This window comes from Amphibalanus amphitrite, unplaced genomic scaffold (assembly GCF_019059575.1).
Source record: "Amphibalanus amphitrite isolate SeventyFive unplaced genomic scaffold, NRLGWU_Aamphi_draft 000448F_arrow, whole genome shotgun sequence".
NCBI classification, from domain to species: Eukaryota; Metazoa; Arthropoda; class Thecostraca; order Balanomorpha; family Balanidae; genus Amphibalanus; species Amphibalanus amphitrite.
This window is the reverse complement of record NW_024881942.1, coordinates 73910-101479: the sequence shown is the minus strand read 5'-3', so window position 1 is coordinate 101479 and position 27570 is coordinate 73910. Positions and strand designations below refer to the sequence as shown.

At 51.6% G+C, this 27570-nt stretch overlaps 1 protein-coding gene across 2 annotated transcripts in view; it reads left to right on the top strand.

Annotated features, from left to right (window-relative positions):
- The window catches only part of LOC122391665 (nephrin-like), a 56869-nt gene that overhangs the window by 13913 nt on the left and 15386 nt on the right, over nucleotides 1–27570 (top strand). For both annotated transcript variants that reach the window (XM_043385798.1, XM_043385799.1), the window contains exons 4-10: nucleotides 12464–12596; nucleotides 16815–17023; nucleotides 21222–21335; nucleotides 22543–22746; nucleotides 23597–23745; nucleotides 24357–24501; nucleotides 27338–27471. In XM_043385798.1, coding sequence (XP_043241733.1) covers nucleotides 12464–12596; nucleotides 16815–17023; nucleotides 21222–21335; nucleotides 22543–22746; nucleotides 23597–23745; nucleotides 24357–24501; nucleotides 27338–27471 — 1088 coding nt within the window. The remainder of the gene's footprint in view (nucleotides 1–12463; nucleotides 12597–16814; nucleotides 17024–21221; nucleotides 21336–22542; nucleotides 22747–23596; nucleotides 23746–24356; nucleotides 24502–27337; nucleotides 27472–27570) is intronic.

Genomic DNA, 27570 nt, shown 5'->3' with positions numbered 1-27570 from the left:
CAATGCAGCACCTCTGCAGACAGCCATTAGGCTGTTATTGATATTCCATCAAGGAAGAACATGTTGGCTCGTAAAAGCCCTAAACGTACATTTCAGCAAGGGATTTGACTAGGAAACTCTACTAAATGACATTCAATCTTGAAAGCATCCACATATATCGTAAGAGTGGTCACTTAGCAGCTCTCTCATGTCCATATTAGCCCTGAGCCACTCGCTGCATCTACTTGTGCGGCGGCTTCGGCTGCTTAGGTCTTTGCGGCTCTTTACTGTAAGAGGACATCACCATACATATCTGATGTAAAGCCACCAAACGACGACACCGGAGCTTCTGAGCGACCGTTGTCCGGCTTTGTGTCGCCAGAAGTCGTCGTTAGCTTCCCGTGACGCCCTGGAGTCAATCCAGACACGGCCGTCGGTCTCAAGCGCCGCCGACAGACACCGTCGTTGGTCTGAAACGTGGACGCTTTCCGGGGAGGTCAGGACGTCGTCCGCTCTGTCGGCGCCGTCTGTGACCTGAGAGTCCGCTCCGGGCGGCGTCTCATCGCCCTTTCAGAGCGGCAGTTTGCCCGCGGGTGTCTATTCTGGCCCTGGCGCCGACGCGGCGCGGCGAAACGTCGCCCTGCCCTGCTGGAGATCAGCAAACTGCCGGCCTGAACTTGGACCAGACTGCATGATAAGGAGAGGGTTGGCGACGCGACATTTAACCGCGCTGAACTGGTGCCGGCCGCGGCTCTCGTAAGGTGACCGAGCCAAGGCAGGCCCGACTTCACGGAAAGCGTGAGGGCAGAGTTAATATTCGCCTAAGTTTTATTCGTGAAGTTGTGCGGTAGTGTAGCTAAAACATTATTAATTACTGCATGACTGCTACGTGTAACACGAATTAATAAGACGTCTTTTGAAGTCATCACTTTTATCATTAAAGTTTTCATAAGCTGAACTACCCGGAAAGTTTGAGAGTGAGGGCAACTGGTGAAGTTGTTCGCTTGTTTCTATTCATGCACTGCCCGTGCTCGTATAGTAAAACATAAATTTTTAGGGAAGATGTGACATTTGCTCCCTCGGTGCGTCTGCCATTGCTTATGCTTCCTCATTTCTGTGGCGTCATTTTGCCTTTTTGTATATTTACACAGGCATTCTTCCCAGGACGCTTATCTACAATCCATTGGAAGCAATTTTAAGTTACCTAGTAAGAATCCGTAAAATTAGCGAACATGTTTGGTGCCACTGCACATTTGAATATTTAGTTCTTCCACAAGTAAGTCGCTGAAATTTCGTTGAGTTATGTTCGTGACCAGGAGCTTTGTTCTTGAGTGCCTACAGTCACGAAGGGGCAAATTTTTACTCTCACGCCCAACGTCGTGAGCGAAACTGGCCGGTCCGCGGGAACAGTCATAAATAGTCGTGTAGTTGAAAAACCCACGCTTCAGCGAACGACGCAAACTAGTCCAGACCGGCCTCCCATCAGCTCTAAAAATCAACAAGTCCTCATCAGCGGGCGAATTAAAATCATCTCCCCGCTATAAAATCAGGTCGTATGCCTTTGATGCGAATCGGTAGCGATAGATGGACTCATTATGCCGTAAAAGGCCCCTGGGCCCCGTTATCGTCCGAGGCTCCTCCCGACTCCGGGGTCGTCAGTATCGATAATCGTCGGACGTTCGTCTCTGACCGATGTCGCTGTCGGTGATGTGCCGAGCTGACGATAACCGCCGCCCGACGGCCGCTCCGGACAGGTGATTATCCGTGGCCGCCGGCAGGGACCTTCAGCTTCTGACGGGCCGACAGCTCGTGTCACTGCGCCGGGCGCTCGTCACGGGATTCGTGCTCCCGGGGTCAGAGACGGTCACGGGCCGGGAGAGCGCTCAGGTCACTGCCGTGTGGAGATTAGAGGGATAAAGGAGGTCAAAGCAGAGCACCAGAGAGCCGTCTGCGCTGTCACATGTTGTCATTTTCGTGACAGCGAAGCCTAAAGCGGCATGTGCGGTGTCTTTGAAGAGAAGTGTTCCGTTCACTTTGCCCTGACTTCCCTGACGCCGGCATAGATAAATGTGGTCAATCTGTGTATGCATCTCTTGGGAGCGATCGACCCGAATGGATTTCGGGATTTAATTACCCCCCGCAACACGCAAACAAATGAGGGAGCAGCAGTTAGGAGCAGCAGGCCTCACTTCTTCGCCCGGTCAATAGCCTCGGCTAAGGGAAGACAAAGGCATGACCGTATAGCGGGATTTCTCCTCCAGCGCCGTCAAAGGATGCTACTCACTCGGGAGGGTGTTCTCTGCTGATAAGGAGATGCAAATTTGGACGATAAATGAGGTGAAGACGTCCGAGTGGCCGTCATTTTTCAGGCGCGTTTTGGACAGCCACTGCCACGCCTGAGCGGCTCCGATCGAGCTAGACTCGTCCGAGATCATCATGTTCCAAACGGATCCAATCGCTGTCATCTCAGCCGCTAGAGCTGCCACTTTCCCGCCCTCGGAGCAGCGGGGTGTAGACCATAAAGATGGCCGCTCTTCCATTGGCCTCGCTGGGTGCGGCTGATGGCCTCCGAGGATTATATATAGCACAACAATTCAAAATGTAAAAATTACTCGTGTGGATAAAATGAGATGGCAATGTCCGCATGAAAAGCGCGCTGCCATTAAAGGCATGAAATGAACTCTGAATGTCGACGTTCACAGCTAAGCTTTGGCCCCGAAAAGGTAATAAACGGTGAAGGCGCTATATAAACCAGGAACCTCCACAATATTGCTCTTCTGCACCATCTTTTTGGTGTAAAATGAGCATATATTCAGTCTTACTGCTGTACTAGAGCTGTCTGTAGGCGGCAGGTGCCCATGTGAAGTAGTGGTACTGACGTATATGTTGTTGTTACCTCTCATGTCTGCTGCCGGCTACACTCCCTTTAACGGTCTGCTGTCGCGGATGGTACGGCACATTCCAGCGCGCGGGTGGGCGTAGCCAAACCAATTAGGATCGCATCCTGGGGCGGGGGCGGTCCTGGCTCCGCAGCCCAGCCGGCGGTCCGCCAGTCGAGCACCGCACCCTCCCCGTCCGCATGACATGGGGCGGGGCGGAGAGAGCTTCCTACTCCTAGAGATCGCTCGTAGGAATCTCCGTCCTCTACTGGAGGAGCCTGGAGTATGTGGGATTCTTGTCCTTCCTGACAAGAGGAGCGTTCGACTCCAGACGGGTAAGGGGTCCTCTGGTCCGCGCAGTGACCCGTCTGATAGCCCCGGCGCCGCCCTCACCGATCGATACGGGTCGCTGCCATGTCCAGCCGGGCCGCCGGGCATCGAGTCTGTCTAGGCGCCCACTCGCATCCAGTCGAGTCCAGCCGTCCAGTCGTGAGCGACCGTCCCCTCCAGGCGAGCCGTCCAGTCGTGACCTCCCGGCGCCGTGACAGAGCCGTGTCCCTCGGTAGTCTGTCCGTGTCCAGCTTCCCGTCCGTGGGAACCTGGCCAGACCTGTGATGCTCCGATGTCAACGGTCGTGAGACACAAGACGGCTTCCGGTTTTTCTTTCTGCTCACCGCCGCTTTTTCGCCGAGACTGTGTTGTGATTGGAAGGCGGTGGTCGTGAGCTCGCCTCGGAGCATTTTCTGTGTGGGAGAATGGCCGTCAGGCGGGGTGGGACTGGGGACGGACCGGACCGGGCCGGTCCCTCGGTGGCTGCTGTGTGCGCCCGGGCGCCGGGCGGCATCCGGGGCGCCGGCAGCGGCGCACAAACAGGGCGCCCTCCGCGTGCCGGGCGCTCCACAGCGGCGGGCCGAACGATAATTGTGGTGATCGGCTCGCCGCAGTCAGTGTCACCCTGTCAGGCGACGGTGTCAGCCTGTCAGACGACGGTGTCACCCTGACACACGACTGTGTCACTCATCCTGTGAACCAAAACGACCGAACACCAGCACCGATACAGCACTCGACCGCGCTCCAAACCTAGAAACGGCCGAGTTCCTCCTGGCGCCTTTCTTTCCCCTCGGCGTCGACAAATTGTCGCGGTCGAAAAACGCCTCCCTGAGGTAATCCGCGCTTGGTGCGTGTTTCCACGCACGCCGTCCGTTATCAAAGGCCCTCGCCAGGCCGCGGGCCGTCCGCGAAGGGTGTCGTTATGACCGGAGCTCGGATAATGGCGGGGATTGCGCGGCGGCCGCGCGGCTGGCGGAATCTGATTATTCCGACCGGACGGGGAGTAAGCCAGAGGCATCCGAGCGATGGCGGCGCCGGCGGCGGCGGCGGCGGCGGCGTGACACTAGCCACGTCGAGGGGTGACTAAGGACGCTGAAGCACACCACCGACCGATAGCTCTGAGTCACAGCGTGGGGAGGCGACAAAACTCCCCTCACCGCCGGCCGGTCTCCCTCATCTCCCTCCAATAGCCGTCGAGCCGCCGGCGCCGCTAGCGACGAGGCGTTGTCGACACTTTGACGCCGCGATAGGACGCCGGCTGACGGCCGTCATCAGGCGGCTGCACGACGTTGATGAGGGCCGCCACGCTGCCGAACGGCCGTGCTATCTGTCCGACGGGCGTTCCCGAGACGTACGCCGTGCTCTGAGCACGTCCATGAGTCGGTACGGCCGTGGTAGTGCGATGTTTCACGATGACCGTGCTCGGAAAACATGTCCGGAGCGGGCCGACCACGGCTGTATGGGAGCCGCGGCATGTGAAACTCGGATCCTTATGTTCATATGCTGCAAAGGAACTCGAATGCATTATGAGAACAACTACTATGCTGAACATATATACGGAAAAATTTGTTGTAGGACCTGAGCTAAAATGTTTCCTGAATACCATCTACATCTTTGTTGCGAAATATGCACAGTTATAATGGTTTTCAAAGTAAATGTGATTTTGCAGGTCAATTGAAAATAAGAAAATGAGCCGATTTACAGGAGCTTCCGAGACATCAGTTGTCCACTCAAAGCGTTGTGCTTCATTTCAGCCCTTGGGTCCCTCGTATGTCTATGTCCGCACTTATCTGCAAAATAATTAGGCTACTTTGCATCGTTCTGGGTCCAGCCTCACTGGTATTAGAAAGACGTTCCTGAACCACTTCCTAGAACCACTTTACACCCCGGACATCCTTTTTCCCCCGACTTCCTTCTCGTTCACGAGTATGTCCGTGCCCACTTGTGATGCGTCACCGAGGGCCACACGCGCTGCCCTCCGACACTTGGGATGAATAACGACTGTGGGAAGACACAAACCGACGGGGAGCGACGTCGGTCCGACGATCCCATGCGGATACCGTGATGTATGATGCTCAAATTGCACACCGACCGGGGCGTTTCACAATGGTGGATCATTACGCGGCAGTCACTCGCTCGAGGAAAACATGCGTGACCGGCCGGGACGCAGTGATAAATTTTTCACGGTGATACCGCTGCAGAGAGCTGAATGCGCGCCCAGCTGGGTAGCAGCTGAGAGCGGCGTTCCTCAGGTGTGGGTGGCAGCGGTGATGGTGGCGACACGATCACGCGGAGAGGAAACCCGAGAGGTCGGTCACACTGCGCGTGGTCGTTACTCGTTTTTATAGGCGTTCCGTGAGGTCGGAAGAACGTGCAGTTGTAACGAGTTTACCACTTACTGTCAACTGAGTGAATAAAAGATGACTTTCTGTCAACTGGGAGTAAATAACAGAAAGTTTATCTCTCTGGCCTACCTGCTAGGTAAACACCCCAGGCATGCGATGCAATAATAACTACATACAATCACAACAGAAAACAGCAGACGCTGAGGGAGGTTCTCCACAGACCAGCATCCGTCTTCGTCGAGACATTTATTGTGGATTGTGGACTGTGGACTGTGGACTGTGGACTGTGGAGTGTGCTGTGTGGACACAGGAGGCTGTGTTCCGACCTCGGCGCGACCGCCACTGTCCACATCCAATCTAGCTCGTCGGGCCTCTCCGGCGGCAGACGTGATGGGACACTCGCCTTTGTCCACGGCGACTGATTGCTCTGAAGCGGGCTTCCCCTCGCAGCTTCGCAGTCCTACGGGCGCCCCTGACGTGTGTTCGCAACACTCAGCCGGCAAGATTCGCACCTTGGCGCCTCACCAAATGAATGACTGGTGCGAAGCACCCCGACAGCTGATGTCAGATTCCGAGCTGGCTGTCGGTAGAGCCACTCTCGATCTATCAGTAAGACGGAATCAATGAATGCTACCTGGCAGTCACATGTGGATTCAGAAGTTAACACCGTTCAATTCCGTGACAGATTAGGTGCACTCAAGGTTAGCGCATCAGCATTCAGCGGGGTTCCATTCAATTTTGCATACATGTAGATTGTAGATTCATATGAAGTTCCTCGTTGATGGAATTTGAGCGGAAGGACTTCATTAACTGCAGCTAGACAATTTCATTACTGAACTAAGCGCCCAAGGCAAGCAGGAGTTTGTTAGACTTCTTCATCGGGCACTTCACAACGATTGCTGGATGAGCGATATTTTTCCATATGTTTCGTCTTCTTTTCAAAGATTTACCTTTATTCGTCGGTCGCTGCAGTTATCTCTTACCTCTGTTTACCTGGTCCTGCACTATCCTTGTGGGACTCTCCTCTTCCTCTCTCCCTCCCTCGCCTCTCTCCGGAGCGGAATCCCGGTCGGAGTCGCTCCGGTAGCCCTCCGACACGGGAATGTCACACAGCTCCCCCGGAGTCGCGCTGTGTGTGCTGCCGTTCCGCGGCCGGCGTCGGGCGGAACGCAAACACCCTGTCGCCGGTGCTGTCACACACTGTCATCCGCACTGTCGTCTGCACTGTCATGTGTCACCTGTCACCTGTCACCTGTCACCTGTCGGTCCATCGGCGGACGACCGCTGAGACCGGAGACCGGCTCCGGTGTCTCCAAAACGGAACACGGAGGGGCTGGGGGAGGGGGCAGGTTGTGTACGTCGGCCCAGTTAGCGTTGAATGCGGAGGCTCCGGATAGCTAATGGTTTAACGCCGGAAAGGCGAACTCATCAGTTGCGGTAGAAATGGCGATTTATCACTGAAATGCTGCTGCGTGCGAAGTTGGGATTTACGGTAGCTGTTTAGAAGGCTTTGTGATTTCAGCTCGGATGAGTTTGAAGATGATTTATACGGGCAATAAAGCCAAAACAGTCTGACTGAAAACTAGGAAATGAACGGGCTATCTCTAGAGAATGAAGGCGGGGCAAGGCATCCCTATTTATGGAGCAATAGTGTTACTACGAGCATATTTGGCATAGCGTCAACGGGAAATAGAACGGTCTTTGAATCTAATCTCGTATCATAGAAGATGCATACAATATTTTGTCAAGATGCAGAGCACCGTCGCGATGCCGCCGACGTCTTCCAATGGCATTATCGTGCTTTCCAGGGCCTACGTCTAACAGAGGCTTCTCGAGGGACTTGTACCGCTTCCTTGCTCGTCTTTACCCATCGATGTGCGGACTTTTTGCTGACCACAGCGTGGCGGGACCGACAACGCCCTGGCTTGCATTTATTCTGCGTCCTTTCCTCTCATTCTCCCACCATTCCCCCCCCCCTCTCTCTCTCTCTCTCTCTCTCTCTCTCTCTCTCTCTCTCTCTCTCTCTCTCTCTCTCCCCCTTGTGTCTCTCCCTTCCCCTTTTTCTCCCGCCCTCTCCCTCTCGCTCCCTCCCTCCCTCCCTCCCTCTTTCTTTTTTTTTCTCTCTCTCTCTCTCTCTCTCTCTCTCTCTCTCTCTCGTTCTCCCCTTCCATTCTGTCCGCGGCCGTCGTTATCTCCGTCGGTCAGTGACGGCGGCGACGCGACATCGACATCGACAGCTTCCCCGTCGGTGATGACGACCGTCGACGGGGAGCCGTGGCCGACGCAAGACGCCCCGGGGATATCGGAGATGGTGGTCTTTATGTGCGGCACCGATCGCACGCACCGTAGTGCTGCGTTTGCTGCGAGCTCGCTGGTGTGTTGCACTGTTAGGAAGTCTGCCGAATGTTGTGTCGTCTGTAAGAGAGTTGGTTCAGTCGTGGACTCGTGAGAGCCGCACTGCGAAACAGTTGGACGCGGTCGATTGGCATGAGGCCCAATATCGTTCTGCAAACGAAACGCCTTGGCGTCGCATCCACTACCGGCCTCGTTAATGTCGAACCCGGTCGAATATTTTAGCTTTTCGGTAAGGCTGAGCGCCAAAACCGCTTAGAATGTTTGTGTACGTCATTGGTTATCGCACATATTTTGTGCTGTTCTGCGGCTGCTCGTGCATCCAATTTTTACACAGCAGCTTCTGAAAAAAGCAATGCAAACGGCTTTACTTACTTCCTTTGTTTCATTCACTCTGTAAAGTTGCATCTTAGGCTTTTGCAGAGATCTTTAAATCGCGCGGCCATCAAAACTTGATGTGACAGTTCTCGACGCCACAAAGGCCCTGCTCAGTTAAGCTCATCCCATCCCGTCAGCGTGCAAACGCTCTGCAGACAACTCAACGCCAGTGGTTTATGGGAGAGAACACTTAGAGCGCTGCGGGGCGCTCCAGGCTTCATCGCTTGGCACGAGGCTGCAGCAGCCACACAATGGGCGACTCGTTCATTTTGTAAATCTCCGCAGCTGTTTGTCGGGTTCACTCTATTTTGTGCACCTGCGACCATCTGGGCGTCTCCATTAAGGTCGTAAATCAGACCAGTTGCGCTGAGGTCATGATCCGTGCTGATTAACGCACAAGGGGGCAATTCTCGGCCACATTTAGCACGCTTCTGAATGCCAAGAGCGCCTCTGATGGCATTTACACGGGTCAAAGTGACGGCCAGCGAGCGGTGGATTCGTGCCTCATCTATTTGAAAAATGTGACGCCGATAGCTCTGGCGTAGATTTGTTTTGATAGATGGCTTCGTCACGGAATGCTCCCCGTCGATAATGGAACTCCGTGACAAATGTTGGCCGAACCAAGCCGATTTCTGCACGGCTCAAGATTTCATCTCAGCCGTTCAGCGACGGAAACGCCTTTAGTCAAATGCTGTTTTGGATGATAGCCGCCGGCAGTGCCAAAATAGACGGTCCTATGGCCCCGTTTGGTAGTCAGAGGGCTTTCATTTTCCGTCTGTTTCACCTTTCTCTCACACTCAACCATTTACTCACTCACTCACTCACTCATTTACGCACTCACTCACCCACTCATTAATCCGGCATCTTGATCTAACGGCCGGTAAGTTTCCTTGTGGCCGTAAATCAGAAATGGACATTCGTTGACTGGTATGATAGATTAAGACGCATAGGCTGTGAAGGCTGTCACTTGGCACCGAAGAGGTGAAGTTGGCTGGGTTACTGCCAAGAATCGGGGTGCAGCAGCACCATAAACCCAAAACAAAACCTATATTGTTATAACGAAGCATGGAGAGATTATAGGTAAGTAATTCATCCCTATTCCTTACCCACATGCCATGTATATTTTATGTGTAAGGCTGAAAGCTTGTCAGAGTATCTAACAGCCATCAACGAAAAGGCGCATTTTATAATTAAAAATAATGAGCTATCACTACTCGTGCGGTACTTTGCCGTAATGCATTTCATTTACAAAATGGGATATGTAACGGTTAAAACGTAATTGAATTACAGGCATAAGGAGATGTTCCAACCTCGTGAGAGGTGCTTACGTAGTTTCTTCGTTAAGCATCAAGACATCTTTTCCATGCATATGATATGACCCAGTACGCACCTTGGGTGGTAGTGCTCATTCCACAAGCCTGCCTGCATTAGGGAACAGACTTGGAAGTTCATGACCGACATGTGGCTAGGGCTTTGGAATCAGGCTTGCCACGGCCATGGCGCAAAGGAGAGAGCATAACGGTCCGATATCTGGAAGAAAAGTAGTTATTAGGCACAAGGTTCTCTTCATTTGTGTTCTCTTTGCAAGAATACAATTATAAGTTTTTGACTCGCACAAATTGGCTCCTGCATACCGAACAATAAAAATGTTATGTACAATCTTCGGAATTTGAACTGCGAAGCTATGCCAGTTGCTTGACTGATTGATCATCATATTGACAAAGCATAAAGGCGAATGATATAACGAAGCAAATTGTCTCTAATTAGGTCTTTACGGAGCTAATGAGGAAAAAGGTAAGACGAATAAAACGTCTTAAACGGTTCTTCTCGTCTGACAGATTAACAAAGCAGTTGAAACTTCTCTCTTCGGTTTGGTTTGCTTGTTACAAATTCAGTCCTGTTAAATGTGAAACTCTTCTGAACACTTTTGCACAAATTTGGTAGCACAGAAACCGAGATCACAGCTTTGGATTCGTCGTTCGGGAAACTGGTACGCATGAATCTATTATACTTTGTGAACCCTTGCGCAAGCCCTTGCATGCTGCATACGTTAGCATGATTAAAGCGTTGCAAATGTTTTCAGCCACTGCTGACTTTAAACGAATGAAGCCCTGCAATGGCTCAAACGCATGGCATGCTTGAAGTGTCAAATCTGTCATGGCCGACTGGCTGGCTGCCGTATAATCCAGCCTGTTACCGCCGCATGCAGAGCTTCTTCGACCGAAATCAGCCATTGACACAAGGATGCAAACAAGTCAGTGTTTGTGGACAAACTCATCGTTTCCTGTCTCGCTGATCACCCAACACCAGCCTCCCGGTGGCCGGTTCCGGCGGCGTGGGAACCACTTCCGGTCCCGCTTCCGGCCGTCGATCGGAAACAATCCGTCGAGCCTGCCAAACGAGCAGCGGTGCATCTGCACACCGCAGTGCACCTCTGCTCTGTACCCCGACTCCTGTACCCGCTCCTGGCTCTGTGGGACGTCGAACCCATCCTCTGAGCCCGCCACGACATCCGGGCCGCGCCGGCGACGGTCTGCCGACTCCGACTCAGCCCACTCGTCGGCTCCGACGACTGCTGTCGGCGCGGCGGGGGTGCCTCGTTACGACGCCGTCGCGCCATCGACGGCCGCCCTGTGTAAACGTCGCAGTCGACAAAAGCTCCGTGCCTCATTAGGGGACCGGTGCACCCGCTCCGCCCCCTCTCCTCCCCCCGCCCCCTCGCCCCGTCGAGCCCGACATAGACCTGGGCGTCGCACGCGCGACGGCTTCACCGGAGCCGAAAGAGCTCAGTCGTCAGCGAGGGCGTGGAACAGACCAGCTGTTCTGTGCATTACGGCAGAAAGCAGCGCTTTTAAACGGTGTGCTAGTTACATGTTGTCGATCAGCGCAGGAGAGCTGGAATTGGCGCCGACACTGAGCGCCGTCTTGCACAGCGCGTGCGGTTCCGTGTTGAACGGATAGCCTGACCACATGTTAACGATGCTCGTCAGAGGTGCATTATGGCGTCATTGTGTATTAACGACCTGCCGTAGTACGTGCCCTTTTGTTACGGGAACTCTTTGTGTGTAATCTCGTGCAAAAACCATGTGTATTGTTCCCAGCTGGGGGCGCTCGAAGAGTTATGCTTACTGCTCGGGATCACGCAAGTCATTTGTTAACATTAGGGTCAGCATAAAGGGCGGGCCTGTATAATTTTGTGACTCTTCTGTTGTAAATTTCAACGCTAGTCACGCATTTTAAGAGACGGACGATAATTTTTGCCAAGAATTAATTAAAAAGTGGCTCGGGCAGCTGGGTTCAGCGCAAGGCGTGCGAACAGGCTCTCCCGGATGCGTCCCACCATCTTACCATCACGGAACTGGATCGAAAAGATCAGTAGGCGGCGCGCAATTTAGCAAAATACCAACCAATTCGCCTAATTGGTTATCGTGCGGGTCGATATACCTTGGAGCAATTCCGTTATTACACCGTCATGCTTATCGATGACGATCGATAAGCGTGAGCTTATCCAGGATTCCGGTGATCGACTAGCGCCAGAGACTAAACATGCAGCACCGTAGCTGTCCGAAACGAATGATAGCCGTCTTTGATGCATAACGCTGTTTAGCATGTAAGTTGCAGGCGAATCAGATGTGTGATGCATGATAGCCGACTAGTTTTTATCGACCGTATCCTTGCTTCATCGATGAGTCCTCCCCAAACATTTACACAGTTGGTCAAATTCAGGGACATTTTAGGTCTCAGCTTTCACGTAGTGACATCTGGTACAAACAGAGCGCTGTAAGCAGGGCGATGTCATTTCCTGAGTTCGATTTCCACTGGAGCTGTTACCTTGTCTTGCCGTGTTTGCCGTCTTTGCGGCAGCTCCAAACAGCGCCTATCTTTTGTAACACATTTCGCCGCCGCCCCAGCCACGTCCGCCGTTCTGACGGGCTCGGCGGCTCCGAGAAGACCCGGTGCAAATTCCCAGACATCTATCAATCACCGTTTTCCCTGTCCATCCATCAGCTCGAGCCGGCCCGGGGCTCCGTGCGCGCGGCTCCGCTCCCGCCCTGCTCTCGCCCTGCTCCCGCCCAGGCTCCCGCCCTGTTCCGTCGACCACCGCCCCCGTCGACCACCGCCCCGAGCGCAGCCTCCTCTCTGATCTGATGGCATCGTGTGTATGATGGATCGGGCTCATCGCGCGCCGTTCGCTTCCAGGCCAGCTGACGCGAGTGACGGCCGTCGAGGGTGAGACAGCTGAGCTGCCCTGTGACGTCACACCTCCCGTCGCCGGCGACGAACTGCGATTGGTACTCTGGTACTATGGAACCGGAGGAACGCCTATATACACGTAAGTATCTGCATGACAAATTCCATATAAGACTTTGGTGATTGTAGTAAGCCCATGTTGCGCTTGTTTCGAGGGAACTTTCCCATGAGGTTTATCTTAGAAGGGCCTCCCTTTTCGTCCCCTTGAGGAAAACGGTTCAGACAATGGCAGTTTGGTTTAGCTTGCAACGATTCAACTGATCCTGCCCAGCGGGCTCAGAGTCGCTGCAATCCGTTGCAAATCGCACCCATGGGAATGTGGCGGTGACCGCGAATGACGTCGTAAATGCAATAAAAAAGGTCCGTTGTTCCATAGACTATGCTGAGATTTTGAAACAAATGTGAGCATTTGCCCAATATGCTCCAGTAATAGCTTGTCCCTGTGTAGATTCCGGGATGCGTCGTTACATAATACATATCATATATTTCTTTGAGACGCTTCAATGCTAGGCTGAGTTATGTTATGTGTGACTGGGTCGATAAAATCCAAGTCTCTGGCTAGGTCAAAGCTGAATAAAATTAGCGTCCATCATAGTGCGCCGTCCCAACTTGAGCATGGCTCCATTTATCTTTAGTTCATCATAAAACACCTCATCAGACGGGGCCGCCCAACTCGTTATCGTTAATGAGCGTCGCGTCAGACAGAAAATCCACTTCAATGGCAATAAGAGCTGTTGTTTCCTGCAGTTTCGCTATGACTTCTCCACGAACCCTGTTGGATGTATGCAATAACTTTAGCATTTCCATGTTAGCTTTGTTTTAGGGCAGTGTACTAAACTTGGCGAGAAAATGAGCAATTGGGCGAATCAAATATCCCTGTTAGATATTTAATCGTCATATGTTTTGCGTTGCTAATATTGTTCCTACCCAATAGGCATGAACAGAAAAGTCATGAGGTCATTTTGGGCACAAGCTGGGCGCGTCGCGCTGTATGATGCATGGGACGAGCTCATCAGATGCGATGATGGAGTGAAGACCACATCCCGCACTCCTTGCTCTATCTCTGCATTATGAAGGTGTGGTTATCAACAAACTCGAACCGATGCAGTAGCGCAGCCTCTTGTTAGTGTGGGGATCTACGGCATTATGTAGTCGCCGCACGTTGGACCGGATGAGATTGCACTATATTTTCAATGCTGAGCACATGGCCAAGGTCATAGGGTACTAGGCCTTGGTGCGCGGAAGGAAATAAAGAGGAAAGGAAAGGGTCTCCACATCCTGATGTAGGTAATAGGCAGTCTGTCGCCACAGAAACAGCAATTATCTTGGTGACAGGAAAGTGGAATAATCTTGGAATCGTATATGTTTGTTGGGTGAGCCAGCCTAAAGCATTGAGCAGCGAAGGATAATAATGAATGTTACTATAGTAATCTTAAAATTTTAAGTGAAGCGAGCTCCAAAGGACAAGTGAATGCATAATTCAAATTGCATATGCAAAGGCATACTTCTCTCTGTTACGTAAGTGTCCGTGATGGCCTCTTCAATCACAAAGAGCTTGCTCAAAAACAGCTGCGAGAAAAAGAACAGAAACAAGAAATGCATTATTTTTACGTGGTTTCGAGTATTGTTGCTGAATGCGTAATGTCTTACTTATCCTGAAAATGTGCGTACAACAGTTCGTAAATATCTAAAAGCGCTACGTAACAGTAGTTACTATAGGTATGTTGGGCAGACGGGCTTCAAAGCCCGTCTGCCGGCTACAGGCTTAATACGGCCAGGGGAGCCTCTGATATGGACAGGGACAGCACTCTGAACCACCCAGAGTGCACCGCGAAGCCGCCGTTCTCCCGACACCGATGCTCGGCCTCAGTATTGTGCAGCAGAGGGACGCTCTCCGGGCAGCGCTATGGACGTGAAGTGCAATATGTGCCGGCAGCCGCGGGGGCTCACGGTCGGATATGGACCTTAATGTCACCGGAATGGTAGCCCATGCCTTCCCAGACATATTGACTGTCGGCCCGTCGAGTGATGTGATCGGAATAGCCAGTGACGCAACTCCTTCGTCGCGCAGGATGATCCAAGCCGGGAGAGGAGGCTTTCCACGTCCGGCTGCCGCAATGCACTGTTATGTAATGGAGCAAATGCACTAACACATTAGCGATAAGATCATCTAGGAATCGTTGTTACCCCGGCTGATTCAATTTCTTATGGTGTAACCTTTCCAGCTCTGACAGCAAACTTTGTTGGCTGATTGCAGTTTCCGGGAAATCAGTATTGGAATCTTTAAATGGAAGCTTTTTGTCAAGGCCTTATCTTATTGTTATCAAAAGACCGGCTTGATCATGTGGTCAAACCATTTAAATGGCTTGCAGATAAATTTATTCTGCGTTTTACCTACAAACCCAATAACAGGCACAATAACTCATTATATTTGCATTACTTGGAACGCAATTTTCCATAGAGAAATTCGGAACCTTAGAAAAAAAAAATCATGGGGAGACGGGGAGGGGTTGTTATTTTTATCTTTCGAAAGCGATGTACACGTATGCAAGCATTTAAAAGTAAATTATTAGTCTTACTCACAATCAAGTTCGACTAAACCGAAAAAGTGGCAAGATATCAGCAAATGCATTGACATCGCTAAGCGGATCAATACCCAAATGCAGTCATATTTTGAGGATCTTCTTGGGCACCAGATGCATATCTAAGATGCATGGCCATTAATCTCCCTCGCTTCAAGCATCGGGGAGAAAATTCTATCGATTCCAACTGCTCTAAGTTACGATGCGTGATGGTTCGAAGGATGTGGATCCATCGTAACCCCTAGGCCCGGGCCATATAAGGCGTGGTTTAGTGTCGCTCGTGCCGATTGAGTAGCTGGGCCACGCCATGGAGGCAGCACGGGCTATATAAGCGACAGTGCTCACATTAGCCTAATGTGCTATGATTTGTGTCGCCATCAATCCTGCCGGAGTAACTTAGTGTGGTGACTCATTTGCCATTGCGTGGTATTATAACCGCAAAGGGAGCGCGCTTGACAGTATCCAAGTAGCAATATCGAGTACTAGGCCTGTGATATTGACTATTGAATTTGTTTGACTCAACAATAAGTGCTTCGAAGCTGAGTATCTTCACAAATGACACTTCCTAGTTAGATGACAAGCCGGTATGACATGTTTTGGTGCAGTTGGACGCTGTAGGAAGGCAGGCAGGAGCGAGGATTTAAACATTATTTTATACGTCAGCTTTCAATGCGGTAGGTATAACATCAAATATACCCATTTCATTGGTGAACGGGGGCCAGACATCTTCGGGGCCACCGCAGTGTCGAAATCGACAAAACACGAAAGGAGATGTTTGGATTTCTTCGGCAGCGCATAAATACGTATGCCCATTTAGATTTGTTTCTAATTTGAGACATTTCTTAGCACCCTACCACCCCACCCCTCGAGCGGCCATCTTCTAAGATGCACAGCGCTAGTATGGTCCGCTGTATGTATGTACTCAGCGTCAGAATGAAGACGTATGTATGTAGGTATATGTCAACTTAAGACTACGTGTTACGAATGCAGTCGCAATGCTCTAAGTAGCTCAGTCAGATAATATGTGAAAAAATGTCAGAACATTGAACAAGGAACAATTTTAGTCAACGTAGGCGCAACCCTCCAAACATGCTCAACCCCGTTTCCCTAAATGCAAGAACCTGGAGCAATGTAAGCTTGTTAACCGGATGGTATGACCAGCGCCATGCCGGCTAACTCACTGCCGAGCTATACTTGCACCACAAACCAAAAAAGCAGGTGTGGCCAGCAGCTTGTGGTAGTGACTTTTATTCCCCGGACGCTAATGTAAAGACCTTGACATAACTTCCCATGGTGTTTTATTTCAACTGTTCGTGTCAATAATAGCAGCTTAACAAGGCTCTAGCTGAATAAAGATGTGCTTAGGATTGTATTTTTATATATCTATTCATATATGAGGGTTTTTTCCTTTACATGTGCGGTTACATCATATCAGTTGCATCGCAATGGCTTCTACTTTCTACAGCGTAATGTGTTCGTTCCGCGATTGTGATATCATATATCAGAATGTAAATGAAACTAACTTACCTTTTACTATTTCAAGCCACTTTTCCCTAACCTAACTAGTTCACTCAAGCCGAAAATCAGCATCAGCTCACCGATCTGCGATCCTTCACTGAAGAGGGTGTTGGAAATCGTGGAACTCAAGCCAGCTGCCACAAGTTTCATGCTTCCTCATGATCGGCAATCCCCATCTTACTATCGCGCTTTGATTTCAGATACGACTCACGGAACCGGAACCAGATTCTTGGCGAACACTGGGTCGACTCCACTCTGGACCGAAACCGAATCCAGTTCCAGCCGGACGCCCGACCTGCCCACCTGCGTGTGACCGGTGTCCAGCGGGCCGACCAGCGCCTCTACCGGTGTCGGGTCGACTTCCTCCACTCCCCCACCAGAAACTCACGGGTCAACCTCACCGTCATCGGTGAGTAGAGGAGTTCAAGTAGGAGAGAACTGGACCAGCGATAATACCTAAGAGATGCCAACGCATGCGATGGTGTCGCAAACAGTGAAGAGGGCACAATGCACTCTGGCTATTCGCATAGGCGTTTACATCATGACGTTTTTCTTACAAAGTGTCGGCGCTCTATTTTGAAATTATAATTAGTTTCTCTAAAAATCATTTGCTTTAAAATTGGTGCTCTACTCAACTGAACATTTGAAAGACATTTGCAAGAAAAAGGTTCATTTATAACCATTTTCATCCGTAAGCGGTTTGTTGCCTGTGAAATGTAGGTTCGGCTGAAATGCATTGTTTGGTTTCAAGTGCATCCCATTTGGCATACCGCATAATAAGCCAATTTTTATTGAAATTATTTGAGGCACTCTGTTTTCTGCAACAGCTAGTGCTCATTATATCATACCAAGCGCTTTCAATGCTTTCAGGGCTTCGCGGACGACAGTACACCGTAAATTTCACCGTCAGACAAAAAGCTTCCGTTTGGCTGAGCTCACGGTCAATTGTTTGGCGTAACCATCGGGTAAAGCATTCTCAATGGCGCCCTTCTAACTCTCACTCGGACTCTCAACTCTCACCAGAGTTCTAACTCTCCTATAGGAGTGCCTGGGGCGATGTGCCGGGACCAGGGGTGCAGCTCGGCCCGGGAGCTACGGCCCAGCCCGCCAATCGGAGCCGTCACAGCCAGGCCCGAATGAATCTCGGCGCCACGGACGGTTCCCGGCATCACATTCATAACTGCGGCTGGTGTTGGCAGCCGGGCCCGTGCACTGAGAAGCAGCTGCCGGCCGGCCCTCGGCCGATCATTTATCTGCCGACGCGCGATTAATGTCGGACAGACCCGATGACGGCCGCTCATGCCTCCGAGTCATCCCGGTGACTCACTGATCGGTGTTTCACGCCGCCCCTCGCGAGACGCTGCTGGAGTCATCAGTCATTCTGCCATGCGGCTCGCTGCAACGCGAACGGTCCGCCCAGTGATCGGCAGATGAAATTTGCACCGCGATACGCTCCGCTGATGATGGTTGCTGTAGGTGCGGAAGTGTAATATCGGGGATAGATTCAGGCGTAAACTTTTGATGGATAACGGATATGTGATGTGCCGCACCCACACATCAGTTCCCTGTAGTCTCTGGTGTTCTTCAATGCACCGTGGATTTATCGAAGCTTTCTGCAGACATTTCTGTACATTGGTAAACATCATTGAGTGGCACACCCCATCATTTGTGTATTTTTCCTCTGCAACTCATAATCAGTCACACCCTTCTGTGCGGTGTGCTGGCATCATACAGTACACCATTTGCGCCGGGCCATGAGGTGCTGAGACAATGCCGTCATAGACAGACCGCACTCAGTCCTGCTCTGATGCCGCTATCGTAGCTCGCCTATCCTGAGGGCCTGGTGCGCCAGTGTTTGCATACTCCTCTGAGAGCCAGATTACACCCCGCAACCGAGCGGAGCGCTCGAGAGGCGACGCCCTGCTGGCGTGAGAATCCCCTGCGCCGGCTACTGGGCGGGCGTAATGGACCCTGTTCAATTATTCCCGCGCATAGAGATTAGACGTTTTGCTAAGGGTCATTAGGCACCCATTTGGATCGAGAATTGCGGTGGCTGAGGATGTTTGATATTGATGAATCGAAATTTTATTTGTACGCGTGGAGCTCTCATTCAAAATGCACTATAAGCCAATTCATTTAGCGGCAGCGGATTATTTTTCGCAACAAACGTCAATCTATTGCAATTTGATTTATCCATTAAAAGAGTTCCAATGAGCATTATAATTGAATTAGTGGTCCTAAAACTCCAGCTAAATAAGTTTACATTGATGGCCCTACCCTACCAATCTTTGACGCTAAAACTTGGCTCATCGCTGCATTCTAAACAACGTATTCAGACCCGTTTCTTGGGCACTTTGCAATAAAGCCAGTTTTATTCTTCTGCAAACCCGATGCCCATATAAACTGCGCTTCATTAGCAAATCGAATCGGTCGGGTGTGACAGAAGGAACATTATTCTCTGATGAGTTGGCATTAAAGTGCACTCGCCGCCATTAAAGTTGTCCAATTTTGGCCAATATTTTTCACTATGTTCCACATTTTGCCTGCTTATTCCTTGTCATGGGGGAACAAAGAGGTCATTTGCGTAATGTTCGGCCGCAGGCTGGCGGTGTCCGTGGGTGATGCACCGCCTCTAGTCTCGACACGGACGCCGGGCGATGGCCCCCTGCAGTCCAGTCGGACACCGCAGCTCCCTGTGCAGGACAAATAAGGGGATTTCGGTCGCCAAAGGGGATTTTGGTCGCCGTGCGTCGCCCAGTATTGATTGGCTGTGTCTCCCCTCTTGGTCTCCCCGTCGCAATTTTCACGGCGAGAAATCAAAGCGGTCGCGTATGACGAGCCTCGAGGGAGGGGCGAGACCCCGATACCGGATCGAAACAGACGAATGAGTTGTCCGCACCCGTCCAGATGCAGGTTATAAGGGTGTAAAGATCGATTTATTAGAGATTCGTAGTGATGAAAATGTATGATAGGAACTTACATTAGACGATAGTGTCTATGCCAGTCATTGATGTAGTAGTATAGGTACCAACATTATAACGTGTCGTAAAGCCAACATGACTATCGATGAGTTCCTAACACAGAATAACTCCTTATAGCGGCTACTGGGGGCGGCCGGTGAGCACTTACAATGGTTAGAGAAGGACCATAAACCTTTTACAAACAGCGGACCGATACGGCGATGGGCGTCGCGCGATGTCCACGCTATGGGCGCCCCGATAGCGCGGGCGTCTATCGACAGAGCGCCCACGGGTACGGTAGCCGACTCCGGCAAACTCCGTGGCGCTCGAAGGGAACGACGGAGGTCGAACTGGATCCCTTCTAGGCGTTGAAGAGCTAGAGTGGAGACCAACTCTTTCGTCCGTCGACTGCCACTCCGGCAGCCCATTCTTCAGCGATGCAGAAATTTACATTCTAGCGATATTTACGGTGACATTTCGCACAGCCAGCCTAGCTGATGCCTTTCATTATGAATAGATTGCCTTGACGTAGAGACGCTTGGCGGCGGCGATGCGCCTCCAAATATGGAAATTTCCCCGCTGAATTTACCGCCCCCGGGCCCGATTCCGATATTGGATTCCATAACGCGACGATGCCGCCGGAGGGCATATGACAAATGATGGGCGTTGTTTCTTGTCGCGCCGTGAATCACGGCGGATGACGCGCGGCTTTGGTACGCTCTCACCGGCCCAGAACATGTCCTGGCGGTAGTCTGGCTTTGAAGAGCATTGTTTTCGTGTTTTGCTGCGGGCGGATAGTTGATAGATGTTCAGATCTGAATTTCAAATCATTGGGCCATGCATTTGCGTGGTGTCTTGTTGCATCGAGATGAAAGATGCGTGACGTTTTTATTCGCAGCCGGCGCGCAGGCTTTGTAGTGGCTTCATATGTCTTTCTGTCTGACAAGGCGGGCGGTGATGCGCATTGTTCTGCGTATTTCTCGAATAGCAGCACGAAGCCCCGGCATCGATCATCCCTAAACAGCACGGCGGCGGTCTTGGTGTAAGAGGATGCCGCCAAATGCCCGTCATGTTTGCACGCTGTCGCTCCAAACTCACGTATGTAACAATTGCATACACCGCCCGGCATCCGACAGAGAGATTATCCTCAACGCAGTTCCTGTGGCGCCTTTTCGAATCCCTCAGTCTCTATCCCTCTCTCTCTCTCTCTCTCTCTCTGTCTCTCTCTCTGTCTCTCTCTCTCTCTCTCTCTCTCTCTCTCTCTCTCTCTCTCTCTCTCTCTCTCTCTCTCTCTCTCTCTCTCTCTCTCTCTCTCTCTCTCTCTCTCTCTCTCTCCTCTGTCTCTCTCTGTCTCTCTCTCTCTGTCTCTCTCTCTCTCTCTCTCTCTCTCTCTCTCTCTCTCTCTCTCTCTCTCTCTCTCTCTCTCTCTCTCTCTCTCTCTCTCTCTCTCTCTCTCTCTCTCTCTCTCTCTCTCTCTCTCTCTCTCTCTCTCTCTCTCTCTCTCTTGATCTGCCTCTCCTGTTTGCCCCTCTCTGTCAAAGGCAGCCCGTGTGACTGACTGTCTGTCTGTATGCGTCTGTCTATCTATATCCTGTCTGCGTGCCTCCCTGCCTTTCTTTGTGTCTGATTGTCTGCCTTTCATTACAGTTCCTCCTGGCACACCGGTGGTCACCGATGATAAGGGGCAAGTGGTGGAGCGAGGTCAGAGTCGTCGCCATCGAGAGGGCCAGATGCTTCACCTCACCTGCCGCTCTTCGGGAGGTAAGTGAGCTATGTATCGGGAGGTGAGCTTTTCCTGGAAGGTGAGCTATTCCTGGGAGATGAGCTATCCATGGGAGGTGAGCTATCCCTGGGAGGTGAGCTATCCATGGGAGGTGAGTTATCCATGTGATGTGAACTATCCTTGGGAGGTGAGCTATTCATGGAGGTGAGCTATCCATGAGATGTGAGCTATCCCTTGGAGATGAGCCTATCGGCTATCCTGATAGTCGGGTGAGCTATTTTCGGGAGTCTGTTGATTATGCATAGGATTCATTCTAAAAAGTGACTTCGGTGGCTAGTGCCTTTGCAGAAACGTTAAATACGTCGCAGCAGAAACGTTGAATACGTCGCAGTTCACATAATCAATAAGAACATTTGCTCGAGTGCGCTTCCAGAAAAGCTATTCTTAAAGAAATCATCATAAGTCATGACAAGTCACAGGAATGTTACTCAAGAGTCACAAAGAGGGTTTACAGGATCACTGAAAGGTCACAGAGGTCACTGTCAGGTCATAGAGGTCACGGAAATGTCGCGGTAATATCCTTCCATCGGCGATCGCCATATTATTTGCTGGTACACGTTTGATGGCGCCCTGCGCTAATGGAAGTTTAAACCTTTGGCTCGGATGCTCTCCACGAGCCAACAGAGCCGAGTGGCGCTCAAACACGACGCCATATTGACTTATTAAACTGCACGTGTCGGCGGCCGAGCTGCCCGGCCCGGAGGCGGATCTGCCCGCCGGACTGGGCCGGCAGCGCTAGCAAGAAACCTTATCGAAAGCTGGACTGCCGGTCAATGCTGAACAAACTTCGGCCACCAAAGTTTGTCCTCAGCTCGGTGGACCACGTAGGAAAACTGGAGATGTTTCTTCGCTTCATGCAATCTATCTGGTTTCACCAACTTTGTGGAATGTGACCGACCTGACCTGACCTGACCTTCTAAGGCTATACCCCTAAATTTGAGACCAAATCTTAACCTGACCTACCTCGGCACGTGCTCTGATTTAATTACCAAGCTCAACCCAGCCTAGCCTCCCGACTCTCTACTAGCCTACTCGACCTGATATGACCTGACCTGACCTAACCTTAGCAGCAACAAGCTCCCAATTATCAGACCTGACCTGCCTCAAGCAATGGCCGAAACTGGCCTGGCCTGACCTGCCTCATGCTCCCCACTGCCAAATCTGACCTCCTCTGACCTCTGGCAGGCTCGCCGTTGCCGAACGTGACCTGGTGGCGGGGCAGCACCCTGGTGGATAGTAGCTGGGAGGAAGAGGGGAACGGCACGGTGGTGAACCAGCTGACCGCCGGCCCTCTCTCCCGTGATGACCTGGACGCCTCCTACACCTGCTGGGCGGCCAATCACAAACGGAGCCTGCCCAAGGCCACCAAAGTCGCCATCGACATGCTGCGTGAGTATAGTAGCACGATAAATCAGAAACAGACTTTTGACGTATAGGGAGTTTTGGTAGCGATTCTTCTCAGGAATGACGGCTGTATTGAAGGACGAAGTTCGTTCGAGGAGTGGGTATTTTTAGGCTTCAGGTGTTTTTATTTTTATTTTTAATGGAACCTATGAGTCATCATTCAAGAAAAAACATGAAGAAGTCAACGAAAACATAAATGAGAAATCAATTAAGAGAGAAATGGTGATGCAGCCTGGTGAGCTAAAATCTGAAGAGCGTTCAAAATACCCGTTCTAGCGCTTCCTTCTAGGCGACCACTAATGGCCAGCATTACCGACGGGGCTTGTGGAGCCAGTAAATTCCCGAGTCGCTAAGTCTCCGGCTGAGTTTGAGCGCCGCCGGCCGGCCGGCACGGCCGCGGCCGTGCCGGAGCACCCCGTCCCCGGATGTGGGGCCGCCGAGCACGCGCCATTTATACACCCGGCCGCTGAAGTTTAGAGGCCGTGCGACGGCTGACTGAGATTGTTGACTGTGTTCATAAGGCTTCGTGGAAGAAGAGATGCGCTTTCACAACAAAGCACTGTCTGTCTTTGTGACACTTCGTATTTTGTTAAAAATGTTAAATGTTTTAGGGAATATCGGGTATGCTTGCGTCATGACAAGTTTTTGTTATTTTAATGTCATGTTTGTGATTTCTCATCGTCTGCATGATGGTTTAGGGATAAGCTCAAATGATCCAAACACATCAACACTTCATCAGTCCTTGAGCATTTTCCCGCAGTGTGCGGTACGTGTATTGGCATGTGTCTCACCCTTGCATGCCCTCGTGACGCCCGTTTTCCCGCTGTGTCTTCAGTGCGGCCTCTGACGGTCAACCTCCTGGGCACCAACAACCCGCTCTCTGCGGGGGTGACCTACCAGCTGACCTGTCAGAGCGTCGGCTCCCGACCCGCCGCGACCATCACCTGGTGGATGGGAGGCCAGAAGCTCCGACTCACCAACCAGGTCAGTGACACAGATACCCAGCGAGGAGCTGTCGGAGCTGCGAGATGGCGGAGCTTCAAACTTGTAGAACTTACAAGCTTGTGGAGCTGGGGCAGTTGGATGTTATGGGGTTGGCGGACTGGTGTCTAAGAATGCCGTTGTTGTAGCCACGAAGACGTTAAATAATGTTTTGTTTTCGTGGACACTGGTTTGTTTGGTTAGCCATTGTTAGGAGCTAAACGTTTTTGTTGTATAGCTCGATGTGAGGATTTAGGGAGCAGTCGGGCAATGTGCTTTCAGATGTCCTTGAGAAATGTTTAAGGAACCTACAAACCACAAAAAAATGTTATCATTGGAATGCTCTTCTGGTATTAAAAGTACAGTAATACCCCACAGCCGACCTTGTTGAGAGCATCATGTAATTAGCTGAAAGTAGTGCTGTCAAAAATGTCTCACAGATTACGAATTTCGCCGTCAGTTCTTCAGAAGGCATCGTCATATACGGCGAGTGATCCTGCTAAAAATGTAAGCGAGATTTTAGCAGCTCCGGCAAGCTTTGACGGCAAACCGTCGGAAATGTGCTCCATCCGGTTTTATGTAACGTCATACTGAAAGCGGCTGTGTCGTTTCAGACCAGCAGCCACGACGGCAACGTGACGACCTCTAAAGTGACCCTGACCCCGCGCATCGAGGACAGCGGACAGCTGATCCGCTGCCAGGCGAGCAACCCGCTGCTGAGGAACTCCATCGAGGACCTGTGGAGATTGAAGATACGCTGTAAGTGCCGACAGTGTTCAGTGCGCCGTGTGCACTGTCGTTAGCGGTGCAGTATGTCCCCGGGATGGCCGTTTTGGGTGATCTGTTAGCCTGTGGAGGTTTATACTCCCGCGAACGACCACGGGCGCCAGTGCGTCTGTCGTAGCCTGACGCTTGATGGAGGCGTTTCACGTCGTTAATGATTATGGGAATTTACAAATGACGTCATTTGAGAGACCGTTGATCTTGATTGGCGATATCACAATGGGAGTGAGATCATGCCGCTTCCCAGTGCAAGACGCTATGCATGCAATGTTGGATGCGTAGAATGGTATCCCGTCTGCCACAACATGCTGCAGAATTCTAGAAACGTGTCTTTAGGGAACACGATTTTGTTCGGCGTTGGATGAAACAGCGAAAAAGCTGTTGAATGTAAAGACAAACTCAGGGTTCTCAACACGCTGAAAAAAAATCTGGCGTGGGCGTTCATTTCCATTCATTACCGCTTTTAATGGAACACCTATGGAGCCCGTCCCATGCCGGCTCGCGGATGAGACCATTTCCGCCGTTCCACCCAACCCCATTCTATCCTATCCTGTCCCATCGCAGCCCGGTTTCGTCCCACCCCCGGATAAGAAATCATATCATCGGCCGTTGAAGCCCGGTGGCGTTCGCGGAGCGGATGAGCCCGGTGCGGCGCGTCGTTCTTTGTCGCGACAGCGTCGGTTCTGTCGACCGTCGCCAAATTGCAGCCATTCACCGGCGTCGCACACGGTCTGCGTCGGTTGCCGGCATGTGAAACGCTTTGTCCCCGGTGTGCCGGAGACGCCGCGTTGGCCCAGTGCGTGAGACGGCCTACGCCACCATTGTCACCGCGCCGCCGCGCCGGAGACAGTCGCGCCGTGCGCCGTTTTGTAGATGACAATCTCGCGCCGCTGCTCGTCGCGGCCGTAAATACGTCAGACGCAGGGCGCGAATAGAGCCGAGTGGGCCGGGGAGGGCGACGGACGGACCGGGGAGGGGAGGGAGGGAGGGAGGGAGGGAGGAGGCCGTTAGGCAGGGCGTGTGCCCGCGGAGATTTACAACCAGAGGAACATACACGGGGACGTTTTCATTGTGTTGACTCGCTGAAAACACGCCTCAGAGTAGACGCCGCCGCGATAGAGGCTCGATAAGACGCGTGTATTCTCAGGAGTTGACGGGCGTTTAAACCGTCATTACGGGGAGTCCGATAGAGCGGGCATGGCCCACAAATGGGCGAGTACAAACACTGCCCGTTCTCCCCCGCCCCCGGGGCTCAGGGAGGGATCCTGTATTGAGGAGGTTGCGGGTGATAATAGATGTAGGAAAGTGTGTGCCCATGGGGTCGGTATTCATGGAACTGCGTCTGGTCGGACCCGGATTGGGGAGGGAGCATGGGGTCAGGGCGTCCGGTCAATGACCTGTCGTTTATGGGATGCACAACACAGTGACCCCATTTCCATAAATGCACAATGTCATATAATGGTATTCTTCATAAAAGTTTTATTCTCCATTTTTATGCGGTAAATAAAATACCTAAAGTTTATTCTTGTAATCACATCAAATAATAGAAGAAAAACATACGACATAAAAGATGCACATTGCATATCTTATCCAAAATCATTGGTTGTACCGCAATTATCCCTCGCCGGACCTATTGGTTTTCTACATACGCGCCGGCCGAGGGGGGGGGGGGCGGGTACGACCCCCCCCCCTCGCCGTTTCGCCCCTGGTGGAGCTAGCGCGTCGCGGAAAAAAACGAGCGTGTGCGCCGTTACGAGACGCAGAGATTGGTACCCGATTTTAAGGTCCTAGGTCAACCGGTGACCTCTGAGGTCAGGTCAAGTGCCCCAGGGTACGGTTCAGTTTTTGGTGAATAACTTCGCAAAAAACGGCCGCAGAGCGCCGATTTTGGCAGCATCGTGTTTGCCTCGCTCAGGCGCGTCGAATGATATACTTTTTGTCCGGGTCAGGTCAACTTGGGGTGTTGACCTCAGGTCAAGGTCAGGTTAGCACCCCCAGGTCACGAAGTTGGTCGAAAGAGTTCATGTCGCATATCATTCGATTCGGCAGGCCTTCCTGAGTCCATTGGTGCCTTTCCCAACTCGCTAGCTCAATTTGATCAAGAGTTATTGACGAAAAACTAATTTGACCTTGATGACGTCATAAATGACGTCACGCAAGGTCAACATTGCAAAAGTGACGCATCAAACCTTGCAAAGAGTGCATCAAATCACGATTCTGTGTGCTTAAGATAGTTGGAGATCGTTCCCGGCGCCAGAATAGCAGTTTGAATTTTTCCCCATTGACTTATAATGGTGAGGTCACGAAAATGACCTGACCTCATATGACCTTTAGGAAAAATCCGAGATATACAAGTTGTGGGACTCATAATGGATACTAGATCCTGCAAGTTTCATTTCCCTGTGACATCTCCTCTGGCAGTGAGGGCGTTGCGAAGTTGCGACATCTGAAGACCGTGCAGAGGTTCACTTATGACGTCATAGGTCAGTGACCTGACCTGACCCAAAAATGCGGTTGGTGTCAAAAGATCCGGCTTGGATCAAAGGTCAGGTATGCCAAGTTTCAGCTCTCTATCGCCAGCGTGTTCGGAGCTATCGCGAAAAAACCCTATGGGGGGGCGGCACCCGCCCCCCCCCCCTCGGCCGGCGAGGGTTATGTTAGATTCGCGTTTAGCTATGTTTCTGAAAATATCGTTGCATAAGGTATTGAAGTGCAAAGCAACTTAATGAGCCGAGTGAAGTGAAGTGAAGTCCGTGGTCTTCACGGTCCCAATATGATACGACCTGACCTGACCCGTTCTGTCGCTCCCCAGACGCGCCGCAGGTACAGCTAACTGTACGGCCCTCACGACCTCACGACGTGGGTGTCCGCGAGGGTGACCAGGTCTCCATGGAGTGCAGCGTGAAGGCCAACCCACCACCCCTTCGAGTCGTCTGGAAACGCGACGTAAGTGAAATTCTGTCACCATGACACTCTGTGACTCTTGCGACGTGTTACTAATGGGACATTGCTTGAGGTTCATCAAATGTTATCCAATGTCTTGGC